This window comes from Gavialis gangeticus, unplaced genomic scaffold, assembly GCF_001723915.1.
Source record: "Gavialis gangeticus isolate Ggan-Ray unplaced genomic scaffold, GavGan_comp1, whole genome shotgun sequence".
Taxonomy (NCBI): Eukaryota; Metazoa; Chordata; order Crocodylia; family Gavialidae; genus Gavialis; species Gavialis gangeticus.
Genome location: NW_017729032.1, coordinates 47,756 through 66,711, shown reverse-complemented (window position 1 = coordinate 66,711; position 18,956 = coordinate 47,756). Strand labels below are relative to the sequence as shown.

General features: G+C 47.9%; 1 protein-coding gene across 1 annotated transcript in view; it reads right to left on the bottom strand.

Annotated features, from left to right (window-relative positions):
* Positions 1 to 18,624, bottom strand: part of LOC109302182 (glycerophosphodiester phosphodiesterase domain-containing protein 5) — a 145,996-nt gene extending 127,372 nt beyond the window's left edge. The window contains exons 1-4 of the mRNA XM_019523748.1: positions 18,619 to 18,624; positions 17,537 to 17,640; positions 2,139 to 2,232; positions 1,220 to 1,279 (exon numbers count right to left, since the gene is read on the bottom strand). Of these exons, the coding sequence (XP_019379293.1) occupies positions 1,220 to 1,279; positions 2,139 to 2,232; positions 17,537 to 17,640; positions 18,619 to 18,624 (264 nt within the window). The remainder of the gene's footprint in view (positions 1 to 1,219; positions 1,280 to 2,138; positions 2,233 to 17,536; positions 17,641 to 18,618) is intronic.
* Positions 18,625 to 18,956: the final 332 nt, after the last annotated feature.

The window sequence follows — 18,956 nt, the reverse complement described above, 5'->3', positions numbered from 1 at the left end:
GGGGGGCAGCCACTACATGCACTCCTGAGAGGAGGGCGTGGGGGGGCATGTGCCCCTCAGATGTCTATACAGGGTGGGGGCAGATGCAGGCTGCCCACTACAGCCTCAACGCTCCCTGCCCTGCTGCCCTCCCCCAGGGAGCCCCACACCAGCCACATGGCCATGGCGAGGTGCCCCCTGCCTGCCCAGAAACAGCAGATGGGGGGGCATGGACTTGTACCCCATACTACAGCATGGCTAGGCTGGGCTCCCGGGGGGAGGGCAGCAGGGCAGGGAGCCCTGAGAACGCATCCACCCCCACCCCTTCATGCGTTCTGCTCTGGTAGTGCTATTGGCGGAGGCATCATCTTAGCACCGTCCCTGCAAGCAAAAATAAAAGTCGGTGCCTATGTCCTTCACAAGCGTTCTTCAGGCAGCATTCTGGAGCAGGGGGTGCTGGGAAATTAGAGACAAGTGGCCTGGAAGAGTGGAAGCACAGAAGATTTTCAAGCTGATGGTGGGCTCTGTGCATCTTCGATGCCCAGCTCCTCAGGGCCAACCACCCTCACGGGACTGACAGGAAATCCGCACCCCCCAGAACGGAGCAGTCAGATGGAAAAACGAGCTTCCTGGAATCTCCCTCCACCCGCCCAAGAAGGAAACCATCTAAACCTAAATATTATTGTTTGGAAATTCATTTGAAAAGTAAATGGCATGACTTCATCGACTGCTGAGCTCTGTCCCTCATCCATTAACCATTTGCTATCCTGCTTGGTTTTTTTCCTTTCAATACCCACACCACTGCAAGAAGGGCTCCCAGCTACCACCATTAAGTCTCCCTCTGCTCAGCTCTCCACCCCATGGGCTCATCAATTCCCTGTGGCTCTGCATTTGCTATCCCGCCCGCAGGAATCACGGAGAGGGAGCTAACATTTACAATACCCGTTATCTGCAAATATCCCAAAACATACAACCAGCTAAGCAGGAAACTGCACCCTAGGGATAGGGGAAGGAAGTGGAGGCTGGAGGAAGGAAAGGGAGCCCAGAGATCCCAACAGCAGGACTGATGGAGACAGCAGCACCTGGGTAGGAGCCTGCAGGTCTCAAGCTTATTGTATAATATACCTCTGGGAGCTATAGGTACAGCACTGTCAAGGGCTACAACCACATGGGCCATTACATATCCCTCCAGCCTCCTTTGCTTTGCTCAAATCGCAGGCTATGAGAAAGGGTTGCTTACCTTGTGGAGCCAGTGTAGGTTCATTTGCTGTCCCACTGCTATGTGACATAGTGCTAAAATCTGAAAGGACAATGAGAAGAGACGCCGGTCAGACATCAGATTATACCAGATGCAACAGCACATTCAGTATGTACATAGGAAACTTGCCTTGATGTGAGACTGAGAACAGCAATGAGAAGGGGATAAAGGGGAGGCTTGGAGGGCAGGTTAAAAACAAATTACGAAGCTGTACGGTAGAGTCTGCTCTAAAGGGAGAACAGGGTAGATAGACTTTTGTGGCCCTTGCAATGGTGGCAGTTGAAGAGGACATCACGTTAGGGTGCAGATCAGAAGAGCTGACAAGAAATACTATTTGTTCTGAGCAAGGTAAGAAGATGCTGCTGACCCAAGTGTCAGCCTCAGGATTCAGGCCATAGTCAATGCTGGACACAGGCATGGGTGAACTGGGCAGCCAGGCAGAAAGGGGGCCCAAAAATGGCAATTTTTTTCCCATTGTCCCATTATTATTATCATCATCACTGGCAAAGTGGGGCCCGATACTAGAAGTACACCCACAGCCGCCAGGAGTCTAGGTACAGTATTGGTCACAGTATCTCAGGATGCGGTGCAGCATTTCTTCCATTTGATGGAAAACCGAAGGCTGAGGTTATATGAAAAAATGGGACCAAACCACAGGGAGAGTGAGATAAACAGTGGGTCAGCTGGAGCCACTTTGCATGATAACCTCTGCTAGATGAGTAGCCGGTAACACCAGGGGTGGAAAGAGCTTCAATATTTTATCTGCTCAAAACTACTTGAGGTGGGAGCCAGCAAGAAGCACACGTTGTACAGAACCGACCCGCTTCAGCAATGCTCTTGCACAGGGCAAGCTGAAATGCATGCTCTGGTAGCACTCATCGATGGACTTTAATTTACCTACCAACAACGCTGTAACGTAAGTAAAGCCAGCAGCAGTTGTTATAAGTACTGGAATGGACCAGTCACTCCAATATCCCATCCGGTTATACAAAAACCTGAAAGACAAAGCGTGAAAGCAATCAGGCAAAGATGCAACACCAAACCAACTCTGCTGCATTCGGTAAAGGTTAGACCAGGGGCTACTCCCTCTCCGCGACAGCCGGCGAGAGCCGGGAGATGAAAGGAACGAGTCGTTTCAGAACAAACACAATATTTGTGCATTGAGGTCTCATGGGAAATCACTCCGGGAAGCTGCATTTGGATGATTATGTTAAAGGCTGATACCGTGCTATTAGGAAAAATATACAGGGCTGGGGTTTGGCTTTCCAAAAAGCATCCCATGTAAACAAGTAAAACAGAGTGCGACACAAATATTCCCACTGGGATTTGCACTCCGATCTCAATAATAGCTTTCAGGGCAAGGCATCAGATGGGGAAACCGTAGCAGAAGGAATGAAGGAGAAGGAAAAAAAAGGGAGCCCAGCTATTCACAATAGCACCTACTGAAGACCTGAGCTCCTTGTAGAGGGGACAGGGAAAGCTAGTGGTGGTGGTGGTGGTGGAAATTGGATCTGATTAGCATTGCAGGGACCGTGGCCAGAAATGTGAAGGGTTCAAATGTTGCTTAGGCACTGCATCACTACCAAGCTGGTTGCAGAAGGCAAGCATCCCTGTTAGGCGAGGTGGGTATCTGCTCAGAAATGCATTCAAGTGATGTAGGAGCTAGGATGTAGGTGAGCAGCAGGGCAGAGAATGAAGGAGGATCCCGGGGCAATAGCCCTGGATCTGCGACTGCTTCATTGTGGAGCTCAGGCCAGGTCCTAACTCCTGTATCGTTGTCCTTAACTTCCGTGGGACCACAACTTTGATGAATCATGCTTACAGAAACAGTGACTGGACCACACTACGTGCCTAAAATGTAGGGTTGTATAAAGGTGAGAAGGCAGAGAGCCCAGCCAGCTGAGTACTCAATTCATGTGCTCGGCAGGGTCAGGCATAAAGAGCAGATGTGAAGGCTTCATCCATACCACTAACAGGCCAGCCCTGGCCTGAAGGCCCCCTCTTCGTGCAAGCATCGATAGAGCTCAGCCTCAGTGGCCTTCTCGGTCCTCTGCTGAGTCTGTGACTAAGGGAGGGCCAAATGAGGACAACGATTCTTGGAGGCTTGGAAAGCTGCTCCCGGGATGCTGGAATAAAACTACTTTTCTCACAGGTCAAATACTAACTTTCAGGCAGCTCAGGGACAGGCGGAGAACTGAACAAAACCCCAAAGCCTAGATCTGCTAAAGGACCCAGGGGCCTAAAGTGGTATTTAAACAGAATTTAGGTACCTAAATCCACAAATATTATCCTCCAAACCCCACTCTCGCGTTCTGCCAGTCAAGTTCCCTAAATCTGGATGTCTCTTTCTGCACATGTCCAGAAGTACCACCATCCCGGCAAGACTGAAAAGCTCAGTGCTGATCTTGCAACACAGCCCATTTGGAGTCCTCAGTCTCAGAGGCACCTTATTCCCCTGAGAGCTTGTCTGCACCAGGGGTGTCAAACTCATCTGGTCTTGCAAGCTAGATGAGTGGCATGGGACCAGTCCACAGGCCAGGTCATGCACACGGATGCCCCTTTACCCCCACTCCTCGTGCCAGATTCAGCGCACACAATGTCTATTCCAGGACCCATACCACGCACGGTGTCCCCCTACCCAGCCCTGGACAAGCTGGAGGAGCAGGAGGAGGGCACGTGCAGTGCAGTCCTGGACCAGCCAGGGTGGGCACTGCGTGTAACATGGATCTCAGACCACGCAGAGCGGGTGTCACATGCAGTGTGCATCCCAAGCCCTGCACCTGGGGCTGTCCCAGTGGCATATGGGTCAACTCAGACCCATGGGGCAACACTAAGGACTGAATGATGGCTGGATCTGGTCCACAGGTCAGATCTCTGACACCCCTGGTCAAGCCTGAGGAACCAGATCCTGCAGGCATGAATGACTGCTCCGAGTTTGGCCTAAAACAGCAGCCAGAGCCATATTCATCCCATCTTGGGGTTCTGCTGCCATTGGTACCACACCTTTTAAATGCTAATCTAGCGATTAAACCACTTGCCCAGGAAGCATGAGATCTCCTTGCAGTTCCCTCCTAAGCCCAAGAGGTTTCAAACCCACCCAGAAAAGGGCCTTTGCCACCAGATTGGACACTTAGCCGAGGTGGGGGCATTCTCCACCTGACCTATATTGAAGCCATGCCACTCTGCAGCAACTAATGCAAAATTCATTGGGCTATAGACAGAGGGTCCTTTGCAATTAAAGCCACAGCAGAGAGCTGGAGCACCTCGGTAGCACCATGAAGCTGCTTGCCATGGCTGTTTCTAACTGCAAGCTGGGTCGCAAATCCTCACCTTCCCAAGGGCTAAGGGACTTCACCAAGGTCTGGGTCCTACTGAAGGCCATCTCTCCTGGAAAGGTCAAGCTTGCATTCAGGTCTCTGCTCCCCGAGCTATTTACTCATTAAAGAATCATCCGATAACACACAGTAGCAGTGCAGTGACAATGTGCAGCAAGTCCCTACTTCCTTGCAACTTGCTGGGATTCAATCATTTGTCCACACACACGCACTACGCACATACAAGGTTGGGTACTAGGAGTGGAAAGTGTGCTGTGGCACACTGAGCTTTGCTGGGAGCTAGGCAGGGCTGAGCCCACATTGATACCTCCAGTTCAGCCGTCCCAGTTTGCAGCGAGGGCTCTGCCTGCGAGGGCGGCAGAGGTACTGGCAATGAAGGAGTTAGCGGCAATTGCTTGAAACAAGCAGGCCAGTCACCACATCTGGTGCTGTACGAGATACTACCCCTGTCTCCCAGCCCTGGACTTTAAATGTTAAAATTTGCATTTAAATGAAGACACACTTCCTAATAAAAGTCTCCTGGAATGAAGCCGAAGGGTAATTAAAGAGAGCGTCCCGCTTTACTGGTTTTTGCACAAGGATCAATGAAGCTACAACAAAACACATGACAGATGCTGACACCGGCTCCATCTTGCCCCGGTGGCTGAAGGTAACAGCATCTCAGCACTGTCACCTGATGGGTCCCACTCCATTCTCATGTACATATGTGAATGGGATGCTTTCCAGAGCTTGCATTTGGAAATGCCTTGGGGTCCCAGACCCCTGTCAGTAAGATGATTTCAGCATGAGTAAGGTTCCCTCCAGCGGTTCCTCACCACCCGCAGAGCCCACGCAGATGCCAAAAGCATCAGCTCTGCAGCCTCCTGAAGGACCCCACTCCCTGCTGTAACCAAAGCAGCCCAGACCCAGCTTCAGAAACCGCAGTGGAGGCACCGTTACATTTGGAAGACCGATGCCTGCTCCTCGAGGACCTGCACAAAAAAAATGCCCCAAAGAGACGCCTTAAGTTTCTGGCTAGGAACAAGGCCTTTAGTCTTAGACAGCACAAGGGTTTTGAACAGAGCCCGGGCACTCGGTCATAAGCAGCTGTAGCTTTAAAGCTGAAGGAGACTTTGAAAAAGAGCTCCCTTGAAACAGCAATCAAAGACGAGCAAGAAATGAAAGGAACGCTGCATTTGGGGTTTTTTTTTAAAACTCCTCCAAACTGGAATCCACCAAAAGCTGGAGGTTTGTATTTGGGTCTTTCATCCTTTTGACTCCTTTTGAGCAGGTGCAACCGAGCACGGGGTCTACCCTACACAAATCCTGCTGTCTCCATTTTTTTTTCCTTAATTAATATATTTCGTGTTCCAGGTCAAATCGGCTGAATCGTATTGATTGAGCACAACTCAATCGTGCCAAAAACCGTATCATTTGGGTAGGCAGAACTCAGTTGTTCTAAACACCACGCCTGGCACTACAGTCGGTGGGCATCCTCCATCCCAGGGACTCGAGACGCTGGCAGGCATCTTACGTGCAGGCCCAAGCCCATCGGTCTTGGGATTCAGATACCCCCACCTGATCTTAGCCCACAAGAGGCCGAGACACTTGATCTGAGCCAAAAGGCCTAGAAGCGATGCTGTCCGACTCAAATACAACAGCTGGGATGGGGCATCGGGTCCCTAGGACACACGCAGCTCTGAGGCCGGAGGGGTTCTGCCATCAGAGTCACTTCACCTTCTCCAAACACCAGCAAAAGCCGACACACTAGGGGTTGTGTGGGCAAAACAAAGGTGGCTATGGGTGCTATCGATTCATGTCCCTTACAGACACAGCCCTGCTGGCAGAGCTCTGCGACTAAGAGGGCCAAAAGTAATGTTGAGTCTTAAGTCCACTCCTGATCCCATTCAGTTTACTAAAGATTTTGCCAAGGACTTCAACCCCCTCCCCCCCCGCACTGAAGGGATGAATTAAGCCCAACCTAGGTTTCAGAAAACGATTTCTGATCTTGAGACTAAATGAGAAGCACTGGCCTGCAATCCACCTTTTTGGATGCTCTTTGACATGCCTGGCAGTAGGTTTGCACCACAAAGGTACCGAGAATTGGCATCAAGTTCATTTTCCAAACCTGAGCACACTTTCAACTGAATCCTCTCAGACACAAGGGAGTACTGGAAAGACTGTGCTATCAAAAGCCGTTGCCTACAATAATATCATATCTTATCACAAACACGCAGCTTTAAAAAAAGAGTTTCGGGAAATTGTGGGGCACCTTATGTGTGAGAAATATGGTAAGAACAGTTTCTGCGAAAGTAAAATCTGTAGGGGGAGCAGAATAACAAGCAGGGTCAGGTCCCTAGTGGCTGCTACTCAGTTACTTACTGAGGAAAGAGCTTTTTTCTTTATTCAGAACTGGTGGTAGAGGTGATATCTTTTATTGAACCAACTACTTTTTTGCAAAAATCTTTAATTGCAAGCTTTTGGGCACAAGCACTCTTCTTCAGGCATAGGAGAAAAGATTGTAAGAGTTCTCCTGGGTTTACAATCTGTTCTCCTATGCCTGAAGAAGAATGTTTGTGTCCAAAAGCTTGCAATTAAAGAACTTCTTTTGCAAAAATCTAGTTGCTCTAATAAAAGAGATCACCTGTGCCATGAGTTCTGATTCCTTTTGCCTCTAGACCGATACTGCTACAACCTGGATACCTTTTTCTTTCTTCTGAACTGCAAAACCAAGGCCCATATTTTATTCTGAGGGGGATGGGAGGGAAGTGTGAGAAAATAGGGTACCTCCCCAAGCAGCCTGCATCTGGCCCAGCAGCACCGTGGGGTTGGTGATACCTCCACAGCAGTCAGACTGTGCTGCCTTCCCAGGTCCCTTCAGTCTGCTCATGCACAGAACAGATCTTACTTACACGCTCATGCCCACATTTCTAGCACGCTGGTGCTGAGCTCTCTAAACTATGCAGTGGGCAGTGACAGCTGGAAAGGGGATCCAGGAGATAGGACAGCTGGGGTCTCCTCTCAGCGCTGCTGGCTACTGAACAAAAGCCCGCTCCATGAAGCCCTACGGAGCTCTCCCCATGCCCTTCGGTGGCTACATTATTCATTGGAAACTGCTGAAAAGCTCAGGGCATGACACAGAGCCAAGTGCCAGCGACACACAGCCACCACCAGCTCCACGTTGCCTTTGGGATGAGCCGACTGCTCTATCAAATCAGCTTTCCCAGTACTTGGCCAAAACCAGCCTGTGAAGGGCAGCCACGCAAAGCTTTGTACCGAGTGACGTTGGTACAAAGAGGCAAGTGGCTCCAAGTATCTGGCATCTCCATAACCACCCCCTGCCACCCTCCCCGTGAAATCTGCCCTCAAGCGAAGCTGTCCCACAGACTCAGCATCCTTTTGGATGCTCCAACCACAGCAAATGCCCAAATAGTCACCAGCACAGAAGATCCTCAGTCCCAGCTGCAAGGAGGGAACCGATGCATCATGGACCCAGCGATGACGTGATCCACCCATTCACAAACCCAGGCCAGATTGCTGGGGCTACGTCTACGAATAACGTTGCATGCCTTGAAGCAGCTCGAGCGTACAGCGAGCATAAGATCATCTGTCTAGCAATGCGCTCCAACCCACTCCCCACCCCCAAAACACAGCTCTTGGTTTTCCACAGTGAACACACAGTGCAACTCCAAGTTCCCGCCCGGATGTGGAAAGCGCTATAAGTTAAGTGAATTTGAGCCAAATGAAATTAAATGTGGAAGCGAGTTCCCAGGTACTCAGGTTAGCCTAAATCACAACTGTTCAGACAAACCTCTCTTTGGGCATTTATGGTTTTTGCCACTGACATCTACATTTTCTTCATGCTTGCTTTACACTGCAAAAGCTTCAGAAAACATGCTCCATGACCACGTTATAAGCCGTGATTAGCCTTCCCCAGAACTGAGAAGGGGGGTGGGGAAAAATGAAAGAACGTATTACATTGACATGAATTTATGACCCAGCTCCAAGGGGAATAGGATCAAGCTTGCAAACTACAAAGCTTTACATACGCTTCATTATTCAAGTTCCTGCTTTCCTTCTGTAGCTTGGATTTGTGGATCTAACCTCCGTGCACTGGAGACATGAAACAAAAGCAGCTGAAAACACAGAGCAAAAGGAACTGCCTCGAGCAATAAATTTAAAAATATTTATATTCCTGAGGCACGGAGCATCAAAATGAAAGGAGGGAACTGCATAGTCAAAGCTGGAAGGCCTTTTGGATAAATGATAAAAGCCTGCGGCAAAACACCCCAGGTTGTGATTTGATTTTGTCTTTATAAGGCACATCTCGCTCCTCAAAGGATGTCTCGGTTGTTTATAAGTTCAGAGCCCAACGTTAGAACATTTTCCCATGTTCCTTTGTTTCATACCTAGCCCCATGCTAATCCAGAGGATCACTCAGTGGGTAAGCGTACCCTACATGTGGCTTTCAATTAGACGTGCAAACTGTGCATTGGGCTTATTGCGTCTCCATGGAACGGGGACATCTCTCGGATGAACTATCATAGCTGGTTAGCGGCATCTGGCAGCACCATGCATCACATCTGGTCATGGAGAAGTGGGGCTGGAAGGGACCAGCAAATTTCTAGTCCAACCCCCTGCCAGAGACAGGATCTTTCATATCATCCCATACAACCATCATCTAAACTCTACATAAGATGACCCTCAGCCTTGACACAACAGAGACCTAACACCCTAAAATGCCACAGGTAAAACAGGGGAACCACAGCAGCCAAAGTCCTGCTTCTCTAATCTGCTGGCAATATATATTCAAGAGGTAGAGGGCCATGTCCCCCGCTGCAGAAGAAAGCAAAAAAACCCCCACAGTCTGTATCAGTCTGACCATGGGGTAAAATGTCTTCCTGACCCTCAGGATGGCAATTAGTCTGACCCTGAGCAGAGGGCCAAGACCCTCCAGTCAGCTGTGGTCCCAGCAGGAGCTTTGGTCCAGCCCAGTCAAAGTCCCTAGACAACACCCAGGCTTAAAAACACCCTGACACGTATGACAGGAAACAGGGAAGAGGGGAAGGGGGAGAAGCAATCAGCAAAGCCCAGACGCACGGGTAGAAAATAGGCATTAAAAATAAAAAGGAGTTCAGGTTTGTTTGACACAATGTTTTTTTCCATCAATCCATGCTGGCTGCTTGCAGCCAGCCTCCAGATCCTTGCAAATAATGGCCTTCGTTAGGATGTGCTCCTTCCCAGGTACTGAGGTGAGGCTAACCGGTCAGTAGTCCCGTGGGTCCTCCTCCTCACCCTTTTTAAAGAAGGGCACTACATTGGTCCTTCTCCAGTCCTCTGGTACCTGGCCTGTCTCCCACGACGTCATGAAAATCATTGCTACGGGCTCCGAGATGTCCTCTGCCGGTTCAATCAGGACCTTGGAACAAAGCTCATCAGGCCCTACTGACAAATTAATTCAAACCCATCAAAAGCCCTCTGGCCTTCTCTTTCGTAATCTCCTCCCTCAGCTTGCCTCCTTCCTTATGCAGATAATTAGTCCCTACTACGTGTCTGGTGGCTTAAAATATTGGTGAAAACTGAGGCAAAGCAGCTGTTGAGTGACTGCACTGTCTTTGCAGTTTTGGTTAGGAGTTCCCCCCTCCCCGGCTTGTTAACAGAAGACCCACAGCTTCCTCGGTCCCTCTTTTCTGGTCAACGTGCTTATAAACCCTCTTCTTCTTGTCCTTAACCTCCTTTGCTGGGTGCAGCTCATTCTTTATCTTTGCCTTCCTGATTTTGCCCCTGCAGGTCTTGCTATTTCCTGGTACGTGTCCTTGATGACCTGCCCATTCTCCCATTGCTCGTATGCTTTCATTTTGCATTTGAGGCATTTTAGAAGCTCCTTGGGCAGCCACACAGGTCTCTTGCCCTTCTCCTTGTGCTTTTATTGTGCCAGGACTGTTTCTCGTTGAGTTTCCAATACTTCCCTTAGAAGCTCCCAGCTCTCCTGGGTGCCTTTAGCCTTCAGTCTATCCTCCCATGACCCCGTGCCTATTAGCTCCTTGAGTCAGATGAAATCCATGTTGTTGAAATCTAGCACCCTACATTTTGCTGACTTCATGCTTTCCCTGTCTCCAGATCTGGACTTCTAGCGTGTTGCAATTGCTTCCTCCCAAATTACCCGTCACCTTCACATCTTGCACCAATTCTTTCCTTTTGGTCAGGACAAGATCCAAGATAGATGATCCCCTAGCTGTATCCTCTACTTTCAGAGACAGAAAGTTAACCTACACACAAATTAGGAACTGCCTTGACATTTTCTGTTTGGCTGCATTGTTCTTCCAGTGGATGTGTGGAAAATTGAAGCCTCCCATCAGTACCATCCCACAGCTTTTGGATAGATTTGTCACCTACTTGAAGAGTGCTGCATCCACCTCCTCTTCCACCTCCTCCGCATCCACCTCCTCTTGATGAGGACACCTATAGTAAATCCCCACCATTATATCAGTGCTGCATCTTTCACCTTTCGTCTTCACTCAACTGCATTGTGCTTTGCCGTCTTGTCCCTGGGCCAGGGAACAAGCATGTGTGTTTTTGACATACACGGCAATACCACCACCTTTTCTCCCAACTCTATCCTTCCAAAAGAGAGCGTAACCCTCACTGTTCACATTCCAGTCATACGAGCCATCTCATCTCATCTCGGCGATGCCAATGAGATTGCAGTTCTCTTCACAGGCTGCAGCTGCCACCTCATTTGTTTATTCCCCATACTTCTCCAATTCACATACATCCATTGGAAGGACTTCCTTGCTTCCTTTCTGTGCCACTATACCTCTCTGGCCCTCTCCCAGAGTTGAATTACTTCTTCGAGTCCTTTCCCCTCTGGACTGTGTGCTTTTTTGCTGGAGGGTTTTTGACCACCATCCCCAGTGAAACCTAGCCTAAAGCCCTGCTTACTAGGTTGGCCATCCAAAGATGCTCTTCCATTCTTGTCAGCTGGATCCCATCACCTGATAGCTGTCCTCCTCCCAAGAACATCCACCCATTGCCAAAGAAACTGAAGACTTCAGGTCAAGCAATGAAGAGCGTTGCATCTGGTTTGAAGTCTCTGGTGCAGTTGGAGACAGCTCAGCCACTCTATTTACGGTTTATACTTAGCATTTTCTCTACACATTTCAACTGAAGGGGGTCATTGTCACTGGGCGGGGAGGGAGGGCAGCACCAGCTGTACTTGTGGCGCAGATGATGGATAAGCCACTACAGCAAGGACCTATTCTTTTTGCTCTGGTACGGTCAGAGGGCTCCAAACAGGGATTGAAGAACATTGGACTTGGCATTGTACAAAGACCCCCCTGCAAAACCTTGCATACAACCTAGGTTCCCACCAGAAGTGATGACTGGTGAACAACAGGTACAGAGGAAGTGGAGGGGGAGGACAAAAAGGTGGAGGATGAGGTAACAACTGCTGAATATGGTCTGGTTGCAGCCCATCCCCTTGCTTCACCATCAGCTGACACCGACTCTGAGATACCGCGGCAGAGAAGAGCTTTGGAGGAACGTTGTCCATGCTGTTTGCATACCCACGACCAGTTTCTGCATCTCTGCCTGCACCACCAAGGTGCTTCTGTGTTTCCCCAGGCCACCTCGGCATATATTTTTCTAATCACCATGGTGTTTCGGTAGGCCGCAAACATCTGTGCTATAAAACCCAAGCTCAGCTTGAATGGATCTAGTGGAAATTTCCATTCCCTCTACCCCTGGGATTAGCTCCACTGTAATTAAAGCCTCACACCACATTATTATCCTCTTTCCTATTATTTTCAAAGAATTTTTGGCTATTTTTAAAATCATGCTGTTTCTGCCAACCGCTGATGTCAGGACTCAAACCCATCCTGAAACAGGTGGCTAATTGGGATCTGGTACGTACAAAGCCACTGGCCCATTTTCAACATTTACTTGCAACGAACAAATTGCTCAACAGATACACGGAGTGCTGTCTTCCCAATTAGCAGCTTCTCTGGCTAGTCTGGTTCACTTTCAAGTCATCCCAACCCTCCCCTGATGAGACCCTGACATTGGGACCAAGGGCCTTCTACCTCCATCTGCCACTGGAGACGTATGACTATCAAAGCAGCCAGGCCTGCAGTTTTAAAGCCAGGGCACCCAAACTTTGCAACGCAAAAGTTGTACTGGCATTTTACAAAGTGCTCCAGAGTTTTATACAACTTGTGTTTACAATTTGCCATTTTAACCACACACAAAAAAGGGTGCGTGACCATAAAATCCAGTGCCCTGTTCCGCTCACCGCTAAATGACCATAGCTGCTCAAAGCACACCACAGTGGAAACCTTTCACTGGGTAGCTTTACTCTCATCTTGTGGATACAGAGAAAAATAAATCATGAATTGCATTTAAGGACTGCATGAGCCACCAGATGACCTGAAAGCCTCACTTAGTGCCAGGACACCCAATAACTGTAACGGGGCAGGGTGGTGTCAGCAGAGAAAGCTTCTCACATAATGTGCTATGACGACACCCAGTAAGGGCTGAGGGTCCACTATGCTAGGTACTACAGTCACGCCGACACATGAATCTTTACCAGAGTTTGCAATCCGAATATGGAGACAGACTACGGGGCTATAGAACACATTAGAACTTTTTTTAAAGCAAATCCTATGCCTAATTTTGAACCAGCTACTCCAAAACATCACCGTCATTTTATAGATGAAGATATGAAAAAGACAAGGAAAGCGACTTCCTCCAGAATACGAGGGAGGTAATACAAGTGCCGGAAGCAAACTTTGGGATTTGCTTGCCTATGGGCCCAGGTTCAGAGTTTGAGAGCATGGAATGAGTAGCCAACCTTTCAAGCATGGTCTGCAATCTCCGCATGCTTCAGTGCTTGGTGAGAAGAGTCAAGCACTCCTAAAAAAAAAGTCAATGGAAACAGGAGTTGCCCGGTATGCAAAAAACTCACAGCCATGACACAGTGAGTTGCTCACGTGGGTGTCTGCAGGAGCACAAGCACCCTCCATCTACTATTCAGATCCAAATGAGGCTTCTTCTAAGCCTCGTTAAAAAATAAGAGTTCTTTCTGGCTTTGAGAATGGAAAAAGTTATGGAACTAGATTATGGGAGGTGGGAGCTGGCACCATTACAATGGCAGTGTGCAATGATGCTTACCTGTTGGATGCCAGAAGGCCTGTAGGTAACACAAAGCAGCTGAATGCACTCGTCAGTACAGAGCTGGGCTCATCCACCAGCATCAGGGTCCTTCAGTGGGATCCAGCAGCCTAAGACTAGAAGGGGAAAACTGTGTGCTAGGGAAGCAGTGCAGTCCAGGGGTTTAAGTCAGGATTTACAGGATCTATTCCCACTTCTACTGCCAGATAACTCATGGCAAGCCAGCTACCATCTACGATTCAGCTGATCCGTCTCTGGAGAGAGCAGTAATGTGGCCTTCCGCATCAAGTAGGATGCACAAAGCTCAGCAACTGACCCTTGTGGCAGCTGACTCAAAGATAGCAGAGTTTGGGTCTTTATGGTATCATGCCCAAGTTCTCCAAGAGTTTCTTTACCAGACAGGTCACATTTCTCTGGGATTCATTCCAAAGACCTTGAAAAACTCTGCAACAGCCTGGATTTACTCAGAGGCTTTGCTAACTCTGGTTTCAGGTGCAACTTTGGCTTCAACTTCCATCATGAAGCGGAAACCCCATGAGTTGCACGCGCTTTGGGCTTCGTTGCAGACCATTTACTTTGGATCCCGGCATGTGACTTCATTGACTTTAACGGGCCTTGCGGTCATCAGATAGAAGATACTGTGGAAATGCTGAGGACAGCTTTCGAAAGAAACCTGAAGTGTTCCCTCTGTTTTCCTTTGTTATAAAACACCAAAAGCGGCACTCACAAGTTTCCCAAGGAAACCTGTCCTGTTCTCAGAGACCTCGGGGCTGGGGCATGGGGTCTAGCAGTTAGCAAAGAGAAGTGCGTGCTTGGGAGTAGGGTGACAGAAGAAAAGATTTTGGGGGTGGTGGAAAAAAAAAACCCAACAACTTTAAAAGCAGACCCTGCTCACCTTCTGCCTTCCCCCAAGCTACGGAAGAGTCACATCAGCGAAGCCCCGCAGAGGGAGCTTTCCAAGTATGCTAAAATGATAACTGCTACTGCCATAGAAATGAGAAGAATGGAGCAGGACCTCCTGCCGTGTTAGGGGCAAAACAGCAAAAATTAGTCCTGTCCAACAAACTTTCAGGTTAAAGTGAGACACAGCAGGGGGGATGCAGAGAGAGAGCAGGAAGAACAGGGACAGGAGACAATACTGGTCAATATTCCTGCTCGGGGCACAATACGGAGCGGCAGCAAGCTCAAGAGAATCACTGCTAGGACAACTGGGGGGTGGACAGAAGATGCATGAACACTAGCAAAATCTGTTGTTAGACTGGTGTAAGTGTGGAGCAGAGGCACAGGCAGCACTACACCAGTCTTTGGGTGAAGGTTATTCCTTTGCAATTCAGGATGCACAATGATGTACAGGTCACGTGTCTGCTGTTATTCCACCCTCCACCCTTACGCAAGTTTATTCGAGCATAAGGCTTCCCAAATAAATTTGTTCCACTCTAGAAAACAGATAGAAGCTGACAAGCCACGCTCAATACGACTGTCAAATAATCTGACAGGAGACAACATACCCTTCAAAGACGTCTCTCTTGTAAACGCAACCCTAGGAGCTTTTGACTGATGAATGAAGTGCTGCAAACAGGAACTTGTTCGGTGGCAGCCCTGTCTTGTATTAGTCAGCCCTGGCAGAAGATCATTCATAAAGTTGCTGGAACAGCATCCTTCACACAACTTCAGCATCCTAAACAGGCAGCTCATTTATGGGATTAACTACTCTGTTGCATTTTAAATGCCATTTGCATATTGTTTTTGACAGAAAGGTGACGTTCAAGTGATTTAGGTGGTGGCTGTTTGGGCTGAGTAATTTGTTAAAGCATTTCAGAGCCGAGCCATGTTAAAAATATAGTTTTCACTTTATTACTGGCAGGGCTACCCTTGGAATCAAGTAGCTTGTAGATTCGCAAAAGACTCCTGGAATCAGTGTTTGTTCCAGGCTGAATTTTTGAGAAAGGGCCTTTCTGAGAATGAAGTTTGGGAAAAATAGGTTTTACCTACAAAAAAAAAAAACAAAAAACCCAGAGAGGTCTTCTGCAGAGTGCCTGAATTTATCCTCAGCTTTAAATTTGGCAGGAGTGGTATTTCCATCAGGGTTAGACCTCTTCACCCCAGAACGGAGGCAACAGAAAAAAGGTTTCTGTGCCCACAAAAGGCTCGTTCGTGCTACTGCAGTGGCTGGTCCCAGGGAGAAAAGGGCTGAGCCTACCCAGATCCGAAAGTACGCTTCAGACTGGAAGGTCACCAGGCTCGTCTGCGGAGGCTGCTCTAAGACCTACCAGAGATGAACCTGGCACAGCCTCACTGGGTATCTTCCAGATCTGGAGCGCTTCAGTAGACTCGGATAGGTCTGGTGTGAACAGGGCACACGCCACCCTGCCCTTCCCAGCACTTGTCACCGCAGCAGCATAGACGAGCCCTACAGCATACTCTTTTCAGACCCTGGAAATAATCTAGGAGTCCTTCCTCTTCCCATTCCTCTGTCAGCCGCCAGCAGCTGTGAAGCCCAGCAGAGTCTGTATATCCCCTTTCCCGCGCTGGTCCACAGTGCAATAATAGTTTGTCGCTCTGTATCGGTTGCTCCGCCAGCTCAAGGGGCTTTGACCTGTTTCGTGGATCTAAGAGCTCCCACCCAAGCGGTGAACCAATGGTGGGGTCAACATGACAACAGCTGGGTTTTTCAGGGGGGGTTTGGACAAACTATCCTGGACCACTACAGTCAGAAAGCACAAGTCAAAGCCTGACTGTGCCATCTTGATTCAGCCCCCTGTGCATACCAAATATGCCCATTTATTACATACAGGCACGCTCCCCAACAGAAACCCTGCTTCACTCACCATGCAGGATGTTCAAGTGAGTTCTGTCCAAGGAACTGCTCAATACGTGTTTTATCTTGATGAATCAAAGTGGCCCTTATTTACTACGCAGTCTTCAAACCCTGCCCTGAAGTCAGAAGTATTAACTTCTGCATAGACCTTTCTATGGTACTTATCTTAATATCCCAATACTTCATAAACGTTTAAGTTAAAATAAGCCTGGTAAGGCTAAGAGAATGACTTCATCTTCATTTTACAGGTAGATGTGAGGCACTGAGATAGATGAGCCAAAAGTAATCGGGCTACATGACTATGAATCGCATCAAATCAGAAAAGAAGAAAAGTAAGTTGCTTTGTCTTTGTCCAGGTATTTCCGCACGCATCTTTTCTTGTTTGCATTTGTAGGAAAGAATCCTGAACCTCAACAAAATGAACCTAGGCTTTTTTATTAGATTTTTACTTTTCAGATTTGGATCAAAACAAAAGGCCAGAATTAGAAAACAAGCAGCATATCTACCATTCATATAGTTCAATCGGTGAGCTATAAATTATTGCCAAGTTCCTCAACATATATACATGGAAGCCAACAAGACACAAAGATTAATAAATCTACCATATCTTGCTATAACACATGATATATACCTTTTCACGAGACATTTGTTAAATACGACTACCAATTACAGAGGCAGACAGGCTTCCGCACAACTTAAGTTGCAGCTTTGCTTGCCACGTTTACCAGAAACTCTCCATAAAGCACAGACGTTGAGCGGTTGAATAGCAGAAATGCAAGTAACCACACATAATTGCATCTGTCAGTACAGACACAAGAGATGCCATTGCTCACCCCATATTCCTATCTTCTACTGCTGCTGATTCCAACAAGAGGACCCCCACCCCCCAGGAAAAAAAAGCATTACGATTTGGAGAGCTCTTAAAAAGAAAAATCCATGTGATCTGGTTCTGCTCAAAACCAGACATATGTCATCCCCAAATGGAAACATTTTACTCACCAGTTGATCTCGTTGTAGTCATTATGAACTTCCCACCAGAAATAAAACCAGATCAGCGTCAGGAAGAAAGTGAAGGTGAGGATTAGAAACCAGAGACGCTCCCACTGTGAAAGTGAAAAGGTGAATGTTAATAAGTACTCCGACACTGAAAGGGAAGGGATTACAGTCATAAACCTCACCTACATGCAGTATTTCTATACAGATCCAACTGAATAAAGTTTAGAAAAAAATCATTTAGTTCAATTCATGCAACCCCCTCCCCCTCCCAATGCAGTTGCACTGTATCCCGATGTTGCTCACCTTGATCAATTTACAAACTACTTCGGTATGGATACCATTACGCCAGGAGAAGGGCATCTACTCCCAAAAGATGCATCGAAGTAACTTTGGGTGAATCTAATATCTTGTATTAGACTAACTTAATGTAACTTCTCACATCATCTGGAGCTTTCTATCAGTTTAGCTCAATCAGTAGAACAAAGCAGGCAGACCAGGCCTAAGATTGGTTGTTGCATGGAAAGCGAATCTCCCGAATTCACTATACGCCTATAAAAGCCTTTTCTCCTCCAAAATACTTCAACCTCCCTGGTTAAAGGGGACAAGTTTGTTCTCTGTTGGACAAAATGTGTCATGCCTCCTGTATCTATGTGCTCACTCTGGCAATACCAGGGCATAACTAAGTACTGGGGCATAAGAACAGAGGTGGAAGCCAAGGGACCTGGATCTTGTTCCCACCTCTGCCACAAAAATTGTCAAACGATACACGGCAAGTCACTTATTCGGTTAACTCGGTCACTCCTCCCCACCCCACTGTGGAAGACGAGGGTAATCCTGACCGCCATCCACCTCTTAAAGGCACTAGGAGACGTTGTTTACTTATGGTATAAAAGGACTTTGAGATGCTGCCCTTGAACCTCCTACCTACTCTTAAATAGTGTCCTCCTCTCAGAAATTGAAAGGCCTACATATATTCCAAGAGCTCAACCTCAAAAGGTAGATCTCACTACCTACAGATCTCCTACAAGCCTTTTATCCTCCAAAATAGTCCGACCTCCCCACATACATCGAGCGACAATTCCTACCTCCATCGTTTGCTTTCCCCTGAACTTGTACAAAATATTTGGCAAGTTCTTCAGTGAAGGGAGAGAGGCGGCACTGATCTCAGAACAAGAAAAGGATTTGCATTGCCACCTGGCTCTGACAAATGTATTAACGTCGAACTAACCGCTGCTTAGAGTTTCGTTCTAACAGAATTTTATCCAGTCAAAATCACAAAGACTTTTCTTTAGCAGGAGCATCGTGAGAAAGCTGCTCTGCCCCATCTCCTATTATTCCCGTGTGCTCCTTCCACGGTTTTATTCTGCAGTATTAATAGCCCCACTGGCACAGATGCTTTTTGATTTTCCTTGCAACAAAGACT